At 31.8% G+C, this 10,347-nt stretch overlaps 1 protein-coding gene across 1 annotated transcript in view; it reads left to right on the top strand.

Annotated features, from left to right (window-relative positions):
• The first annotated feature begins 3,069 nt into the window (after positions 1-3,069).
• Positions 3,070-10,347, top strand: part of LOC144845325 (paired box protein Pax-2a-like) — a 48,399-nt gene continuing 41,121 nt past the window's right edge. The window contains exon 1 of the mRNA XM_078702581.1: positions 3,070-3,218. Within this exon, the coding sequence (XP_078558707.1) occupies positions 3,197-3,218 (22 nt within the window). The 5' untranslated portion in view covers positions 3,070-3,196. The remainder of the gene's footprint in view (positions 3,219-10,347) is intronic.

The raw sequence follows: 10,347 nt of genomic DNA, 5'->3' as shown, positions 1-10,347 counted from the left end.
AATTTGATAGTTTAATCATTATTGACTTTTTACACTTTGGGGTTTAAAGTTTGTATTGTTAAGTTTGTGAAGTATCTAATAATACTAATATATCATCACTTGTAAGTGCACGAACCGAGACCGTTCCGCTGGTTGACAAGAATCAAATTTACAGGTTGTCAATAAATCAAAAGGGCGCCTCCTATGTATGTACTCAAATTGTATTATCCGTTGCCAAGAATTAATCTTGTTTAACAATAATTATAATTTATAGAGTTACTGTAAAGCATAATTGTAAATATAGTTTTTTTCATTGTTACCTTTAACAATGCACATTTCACTTTGTGGAGGTTTTACAGAGCACCAATTGAAATCATTCAATTTTAAAATCTTAAATCTTCAAGCTCAGGTACAGGCATGAATTTTAAATATAATATCCGATTAATTGTACATAAATCAAATATTTGTAATAGAAATCAAGACGAAAAAACATGAATTTCCCTTAATATGGTTAAAAACAAAATTTGGCAAAATTCTGCCATAAAAACCATGAAGACTTTTTTTCAGTAGTTAGGTAGTTTAACCTAATGTAATAACATGTCTGGTGACTCCCTAGAAGGTGAAAAAAGATGCTGGATATACAGTGGATAATTTTTGCTATAGCATGAAAATAAAAATATGAAGTTGAATAAAAATACCAGAAATGTAAAATTCAAGTTATATTACCTATATGCCTCTGTATTTACAAAATTGGTGTAAGAATAGAAATTTTACTGTGTAATTTGAACTATCCCCCCACTGATAAGAAAGTGCTTATTTTCAACAAGCTCGTGTAACACAAATAAAATTCCAAAAATTATAAAACATAGGGGAAACTATAAATCGATAATTATTGGAATGTATCCAATCCAATCAATAGAAATGTTTTGCCCGCACCTTTAAATGATGAAGTAGCCTATATTTCATAACATAAGAAGGACTGGTTTATCAGTAAAACCTCTGTTTCTATTTAAGCACTTATCAACTATTTTGACTTCAGCAAGAATAATACAGTCCAGTTTTTTTTTTATAATAAATCGTTATATTATTGTTGTTTACAAAGTTTCTTCAAACTTCATATTCAGTGTTAGAGATGTTTGTTAATATCAATGATTTGTTGCTTTTCGAAGATTGACAAACGTCCCTGATTTTAAATCATAACACATAAAGGACAATGTCAATCGTAATCTATATTGTCTTGTATGGAAAGCCAGATTAGATTTCTCTGATCTATAGTTTTATAGATAGACACAGGGTTCGGAATTAATACCCTTTTTTTGTTATTTTTAACAAACGGAGGATGAATTGATTGTTTTTTCCTCGTTTATTTGTGTGTAAACAGAGGTAAACCTTGAACCACTACCTTTATTTAAAATGATAATTATACAGAAAAGGTTAACTACAAATCCCTACGACCTTTTAATAAACCAAATTTAAAAAAGACTAGTAAATCCTTTCGATCTATTATAAAATTGTATAGAAAATCTATTCAGACATCTGTATAATCTTAATTGCGGGATGGGGATGGTCACTTTATACTGGCAACATTTAGCTTAGTAGCAGGATATTCTATACACTATTAACATATCTTTCTACTGATTTCAATAAAACTTTACAAAGTGAAAATATGTCGAAATCAATCATAAAAACTATTATTTTACTTTTTACATTTTTTAAAATTTAACCTTTATTTATAGAAGATGACCCTCAACAGGATCTGCTGACAATCATGGGACCATCATATACATAATATAAAAAACAAACATATATAAAAAGAACATACTATACACTATACTAAAAGTAGCGATTTTTTTTTGATTTTTTTTAACAGACTTAGGCCTAAAATAATTTAATATTTAAATAGGTTGGTGCCATATACTTATATTTTAATGTTGATGTGTGACAAGATTTTTTATTTTCTATATATATTTATTTACATGTAATGTTACTAATTGCCTTTAAAAAACAAAATAATCAAATTGTACTTTATTTATGTAAAAGTACACATGTCTGACCTGGAATACACTCTTGGTATGTATTGACTTGTCGTTTGGAAAGCTGTATACAGATAATTTCTACTAATTACCTGTCATCGATTAATATTATTTCCCGTTTGAAACTCAATTAACTATCTTAAGATATTAATTCCCGACAAAAGCCAAATGAATGTGTTCTTAAGACAAGTTTACCTGGGGCACTTTTATACTGTACGTACAGATAGATACATAAAATAAAAAAATTGATATGGTATCGGAGTTGACATTGAAAATAATATGACTTTATCTATTTTAAAAATTCGTTACTTTTGTTGCGCTTGGTTAACTCTCCACCCAAATGGGCATTTTTAGTTTATTTACCGTCTAACATTTAATTCTTCTTAATAAAGAGACAAAATACGATAGACCACATTTTCTATAAGTGAATTTGTGTAACATAACATCTATACGTTTTTAGTTAGGCCTATATGAAATTAGCTGCTGCTTTCTTAGATAAAATTTATTAAGATTATAATGTGTTTTTTTAAAATTATGTATCAATTTAAGTACTGTGCTTGTTAAAGAAGGTTTCTTTGTATTTTAATAATATTTTTATAATCTAATGGAGATTATTAATTACACACATCGGCGCACGGTTTTCATTGACACGCGGCTGCCCATATGTTCAGTTTATACGGGCGCATGTTTGAACTTAGCCAAGTTGCACATACCACGATCTAAAAGTGAAAACACAAATAAACAAGTTTGGGTAAAGCTATTCATGTAACTTCTGGTAATACGATTGATAGAGAGGGTAAGTCTGACCTTGATGGTATGCTTTGTATGCCATTGGTCAGCTGTTGATCCAAATCAGGCTATTGTTATATTAATTGTTCTGAGCATCAGCCGCACAAACGAAATTCTAAAGACTAACACTTTACTGTATCCTGCCTTGACTTATAAAAACATAAACGAAAAAAGACATCCATCCGAAACAAAAACAATGAATAAAGTATATAGAACTTTAAGTAGGCCAAATGTTTCAGTAATTCAGACGGTAATTGCCGCAAGGATCGTTCACACTGATTTTTAAGTGAGTCTGACGAGTACGGATTTTTAACTGTTAACAACAAAACCGGTTAGACAAAATCACATTTTTATCAATACTTTATAAAAGACTTCTGCGTCAACACTATACAAGAATGGTGATATCTGATGAAATTGGTAAGTCACCTGTTTGTTAGTGTAAAATAACGTTAATGTGCTACTGTAGAATTTTCATCATCTGAGGGAACAGGGTTTGTCTTTGGTCAACATAACACGTAACCTGTCTAAAGGGGAAAAGGGGTTTATTTTAATATAACAAAAACTGAAAACTCTAGTGTAGTCAGATACAATCTTGAAATACATTCCAAAGTAGATTTGAGATGCGAACAAATTCCGTTTATGTCTTTAATGTATTTTATTATAACTTTCTGTTATAGCCTACATGGCTCGTGGACACGTGCCATTCGCTATACCATTTGGTTGATATTTCGATTTTTTCCATTTAATTTACCATACTGTACAACATTGGTGTCGAATAGACCCGCGAAATAAAAAATGACATGATGTAACGTAAAGTAGTCGCTTTGAGTGGGTTGGAGTGCATACAGTTGATACAATCCGTGTCTTTATATCGATTATAGGCCGAGGGGCCACCACAGCCCCCTCTTTCATAGTTCCTATTTTTAAATTCCTTCATGTTTAAGTTAACCGCTGATCAACTCATCCATGATCTAATTTAGTATTACATTTCAAGTGTGGCAGATTATAACATGTAAATTAACTTTATACTCAGCCGTCAAGGTAGTGGTTTTATTTAAAGTTAACAAGGCGTATAGTTCGATTGAATGTAAATAGTTTAGACGTTGTTTTGCTATAAGCATACATAACCAGCCGTGTAATCGGTCTTTTCAGAAATGACCCTCCGCTGTCAAGGGTCAAGGGAGACCTAACCATCTCGGATTCAGATAACAAAACGTGCAAAATGGAGGAGCAGAATGTCATGTCGAGCATTATTATAATCTTTTCTAAAGAAAACACAATGATACCAATCAATATAAAAAAACAAGGCCAACAGCCATAAGTCGCGTGCTCTCAGAAAAATGAACTTTCAAAAAGTAATGTACTTTAAAACTTTTCTGTACATCAAAACAGTTCAAAAAGTACAGAAAAGCGATAAAACGCATAGTGATACCGGACCGACAGGCAGACCGACAGACCGACCGACAGACATAGTGAACTATAGAGTCAACTCGTTTCTTTTTACATTTCAGTACGGTTATAATCTGATTTTACACATTTCATTTTTGTGCTATAGACAAGTATTTTATTCGTTTATAACAACTTTGCTTATCAGTATTTATCTTGGGTTCAAAAGGTTTGAACCTCACTCAAATACTAAGTGCACATTTATACTTGCATGTATCATTAAAAGACTATCAGAACAATAACCACACAATTATTATAAGTTATGAATTATCTCCACTATGATTGACACATACCGGGTTGAAAGGAATTATTCGTTTTTGAAAAACATCACCCACGCAGAGTGGTATGTTAACAAAATTGATAGATTATATTATGTAGGATTATATAATTACACACGCAATCTTGTATTTGTTGATAGGTATGTTAAATTAGTTGAATCCCTTCTTTTCTTATATAATATACATATTTTGTATTTACTTTTACTTTAGATCTAAAGTAGACCTAAGCATTTATTATAGCGGTATTGGGTTTGCTAATGATAGAGATCTTTAGTAACATAATGTAAATGACAGAGCGCCACCAATATCCTGTACTCCTTACAAAATGAGCTTAGTTAAGTTTCTACAACTAAATTGATATTTACATTCACAAGAATGATTTCATTAAGTTTAGACATAATGTATTGTATGATAAAACTAGGATTGTAATTGTAGTTTTGCGTCAGGGAGTTGAGTAATTAGATGTTTTGCCCTACTCTGACGTAATTTGTACTTTATACTAAGTACATTTGAGAATACTTGCGAAAAAATTCGCAAGTAGTTCTCGGGTGGGACTCGAACCCACGACCTCCAGATCACTAGCCTGGCGTTCATACCTCTAGACCACTTAGTATAAAGTACAAATTACGTCAGAGTAGGGCAAAACATCTAATTACTCAACTCCCTGACGCAAAACTACAATTACAATCCTGTTGGTGCAGTACCCGCTGCTTACTTGGGCTCGAATCTAACCACTAGCCAACAGCGCAAGCTCGGTGGTCTAGAGGTATTAACGCCAGGCTAGTGATCTGGAGGTCGTGGGTTCGAGTCCCACCCGAGAACTACTTGCGAATTTTTATCACAAGTATTCTCAAATGCACTTAGTATAAAGTACAAATTACGTCAGAGTAGGGCTAATTATGATAAAACTACTTTAAAAGTATCGTTTCGCCTTTACTGCTGGTGAGACAAGACTTACCATTGACCATTGATAGCTCATACCAAACCAAGGACACTGGGCTCACCTTACCAAAATAGGAACAGTCCTTTGATCTTATATCGCTGGCTGCGACAAATAATAACAGTGTGTGTCCGTTAATGGGGAGGGGGCGGACAGGTGGTGTCGCAGCCACAGATAAACACTTTGATCTCCAGCGCTCAGCATCCTGTTGTTAGATTGCCTTGTAGGCTAAATATACTACAAAGCAATACACCCGACGATGTTACTTTCAAATAGCATACATTTCAAATGATGAGCAATGATTTGAGTGTATTTGAATCCGACGTTCGTCTGCCAAAATGAGCCAAAGTTACATTTACATGATTTAACTAATGACGGACCCATTGTTTCGATATTTGCATCTTAACCTTCAGTGTATCTCTAGAGGCATGCTTAACCGTGCTTGACTAAGTTACACTTAGCTAAACAACGGACTACATTAAAATGTTGTCTTGTTCATGTTGCAAGTGGATACGGTTAGTTAGTTAGACCCCGTCTTGAATACACTGATTGCATGTTTACGGGGGAATGAGATTTGTGTAAAGGCATCCATGGCACATAATCCATAAATACATTTAGTACAATTTGTTCTAATTTCTCAACTCATTACCTATTGTAGGCATACTGATGGAATATTGAGTTTACAATCATCGACTTGTTGGCTTTGCTTATTATTCTTATTTTGGCAGAAGTGGGGTGGGGGTATTTTTTAAATATTTAGAACGCATTTTAATATCATTTAACATTTTCTTTAAAAAAAAAACAGGCAATTGAAAGGAGATTGAGTCAGATAATAAAATAAAAACTGAAAAATTAATCGAAAATTAGAAAAAATAAATAGATAAGGAAGTTAAAAAATATAAATAAAAAAATAAGTAAATAAAAAAAATGTATTTCAATGAACATAAAAATATAGAAAAATAAGGAATGAAAACTGCTGAAGGTTATAGGCCTACAATATTTACTTGTAACCATTTTTATGGATAAAAAATATGTTTTACAAAAATGAAGATTTAACAGAAACTATTATTTTTAAATCAATACAAATAAGGTTAATTATTGATTGACAATAAGTTGGCGTAATCCACAAAAAAAAAAGAGAAAAGAAGAAAAATCAAATAAAAGAAATGACAATTGCCCGACTTAGGCCTATTGTTAGTTTAGAAGAAAATTATGATGGAACAATTTTGATTTGGCTCTGTTTTATTTAATCTAATCTAATCGTGTTTATTCGAAATTAATATCATTATGTTTAGGCCTAATTCACGAATTTGAAGAACCGGTTTTGTTTTTTTTAACTTGTTTCAAATTACGCTCTATCCAACATGTTTAACAATTCCATATTTTGTCTTAAACTGTTTGTTTTATAAATGTGCTTTAAAATTTGAGTTTTTACGATTACTTTTAGGCTAGGCATATACAAGATTATGAAGAAGATTAACGAAATGATTGGTTTTATTTTATAAACATGATCCTGATTTCTTTTTAATTTATTTTGTAATTCATGTGCAATAGTACTAGTACTATCTGTACTAGTAATTAATAAATTATGTAAATAATTAGGCCATATAAAATAATGTATCATTCCAATCACAATGTTAAAAAAAAACACCAAAATACAACGTCTTTTTCGCTACAGATGTACCGTGCCAAAAAAAACACCCGAAAATATCATTCTCGTTATATTGTTGATAGGCCTAACTTTCTATTATCTAGTATAGTATTCTGTATTAAGTGAATTCATTGAAATTTAACCTTGGCTTTTTTAACAATTGCTCTTTCAAAGAACCGGTAACCCTTTTATCAGTGTTATTTTTGATGAACTATTTCGTTTTTCTTTGGTCACGAGATGCCATGATTCATACTGTAAGATAAAACTATACAGCCCTTAATATTTTATGTATTATTTTACCTATTAGTAACTATTCAAAAAAAAAAAAACTGTAACACATCCCTCTAATGTATATACCGCGTTGTGAACGTTCTGCGGCTCTGTGTCCTTTTATAGCGATTTTGAAATTCACACCCGCCTCTGATACACACAAAATCAATTATCTTTTAGTATAATGAGGATACACATGCGCCTAATTATGGTACACAGACTGAGTTGAAGAAACTTAGTGACACAATTAATATTAAGAAACATCACCTTAAAATTGAATATGAAAGTACGATGCATCGTGTTAGTGGTAATATAGTATTTATTGGTATTTCTTAGCCTAGATACGTAATTAGAATTCAAATAAAAACGTGATTAGTACTAGGAAATCTATTTCACAGGCGCCAAATTTAATTCAATATTAATTGAAATACTAAAAAGTGATTTGCTTTTCAGCTTCCCAAGGTCACGCTCCTTGTGTCATTATAAAATTATAATGTTTCAATATTATATTATTGAGTGTGTGTTGAAATGATATACTCCCTATAGGTCATACAGTATTAATGACGGTTTTTTTCTTCAAATTTAAAACACGATGTTAAAGGCAAAAATCTATTACTGCGTAATTGAAAGATAATAAAAAAAATCATGTTCAAGTTATGTTTTAAATATATTATTATTATTTCCTATTATTTTTTAATGGTACCGTGTGTATCTGTACACCTGAAGTTTATCAAATACACAAGTCAAGTTCATTAAGTAGCCTACGTAGTCGCTCATATAATAGTCATACGTATATATTCTACGCATGCTAAGAAACATGAGTACGCGACTACTGTTAGTCTCAGTGTAGCGCAGAGTGGAAACGAAAGGTCGTTAAAGCCTAGTTTCCACTGGAAACCCAACACAAATGATTTGACGAATCACAAGCGTTGGATTATTCGAACTTTCGCTTGTAATTAGTGGTCAACTCGCTTGCGTTACGTCTACGTCCTAGCGTTGCGTCTCTAGTGAGAACCTAACGTAATTTGGACGCAACCACAAGAACGTAATCGCACCGTAATTTAACCAATCACGACGCGATGGATAATCATTCTGAACATTCGCTTGTGATTGGTCGACTCGCGTCGTTGCTTCCAGATAGGAACTAAACGTGAAAGACGGTGGAAAGACCGCAGTCATTAATCGATCAATAGATATTCATACATCATTCCACCAATTTCTCCCAAATATCTTTGTATAATAATATTATTTAGGTTTAGAACTACTGAAAGTAAAATTATTAGAATGAGTAATGTGTATTAGAATAATCACAAACATAATTAGGTCGTATATCACTATTTATCATAAAAATTGAAATCAATTTGAGATGGATAATGAAATGAATAGGCAAACATAATGATGTTGACAGTGGAGAGGAGAGCTGTGGGACCCATGTTGATTGTCTTATATTGGAAATAATGACGATATAATCATATTGGATTGAAGAACATTAAACTTACACTTTACACAAACGACTCTAGAGGATGAAGGTCCATGAATAACTGAAGACAAAGCATATTATCATCAAATGATCTGATAGCAAAACAGCTCATAATATAATGTTCATTAAAACATACAAAGTTAAGATAACTTTCCAATTCCAAATTGTACTGTGCTGATCAATACAGATGAATATCTAGTGTAAAATAAACAGTATATCGACGTATTTTTAAATTAGTTTAATTCGCTTGTAAACATTAAACAACTTGTTATCCTTTATGATATAAAAAAATGAAGTGTTGTGCGGTTAAAGTGGACATACATACTAGACACACGCTCGACACGTTTCCTAATATTCAGCATGCCTGCCAGGTAGGCTACACATCTCAAAATCAATTTTTAACTAACGTTAAACAAATATATGTATAGGTTGTAGGCCTATTGATTGGGGTCAATTGTTCCTCTAATTTTCGTGTAAAAACCTGAAAATAATCAAAATTAAAATCATACACTAGTCTAAAGAAACATTTGAAATGAATAATAATCATAATATCAAACGTTTGCTAAAGTTATTATTTTGAATTCTTGGATTCATTAATAATAATAAAATAATATTACAGTGACGAAAAACACGGTGTGACGAAACACTATTGTATCGACACGCAGTGTTCGGATTAGTTGTATAGGCCTAATGTTTATTACATGTTATACGTTTTATTATCTATTATCTCTAAAACGAAGAATAAACTCGAGAAAACGCACTTGTCAGCTTTTTTGAGAAAGAATAACAAAGAAATTTATTGGAAACATTATGGTATTTTGCCGTATGACTATAGTATGAAATTACAATTACGCGCATTAACTGTCTATTAATGGGATTCAGAAGTGCTTTAATTGTCTTCTTAAACCCGGGAAGATTTATAAAATGAAAATCGTCTTGGCGTCCCATAGGACGAGATTCCAAGTTGCTTTTATTCGCGTGTCTACGTACGCGATATACGTGGACACTCGGGAGTTGCTACATTGGCGATTCTTATAGCCAATATTTTTAACTGTTTTATCTTTCAATGATATTTATAGACGTCATAGTGTCTTATTTTAGACCATATGCTGTATTTTATATAGATTTATAGTTTGTTGACATATTTCATATGAAAATAAGTACTGTACATCGAGTTTGTGATGTAATATAAAGCACTCTTTGTGCCATAAATAAACAATTAACAATAACTTAGACACTCGATGATGTAAACGAATAATCCAATTGATTAGACGCTAATGAGTTAGTTTCTACGGCAGGTAAAAAATGCTTCCGGCTTGTTTTAAGGTTTATGTACATTTTTTTGCCATTGTTGGAACATGAGCTATGTTAGGCCTATTATAGTTCTAAATATATATTTGATTTTTTTTTATTAACTTCACTTTTTATTCGATCATCGAATGCGATGCATAGATAAAATTGTATCGTCCGTAACTGACCAT

Source organism: Antedon bifida, chromosome 6, assembly GCF_963402885.1.
Source record: "Antedon bifida chromosome 6, ecAntBifi1.1, whole genome shotgun sequence".
In the NCBI taxonomy this organism is placed as follows: domain Eukaryota; kingdom Metazoa; phylum Echinodermata; class Crinoidea; order Comatulida; family Antedonidae; genus Antedon; species Antedon bifida.
The sequence above is the reverse complement of the archived record's forward strand: the minus strand, read 5'-3'. Positions and strand labels throughout refer to the sequence as shown.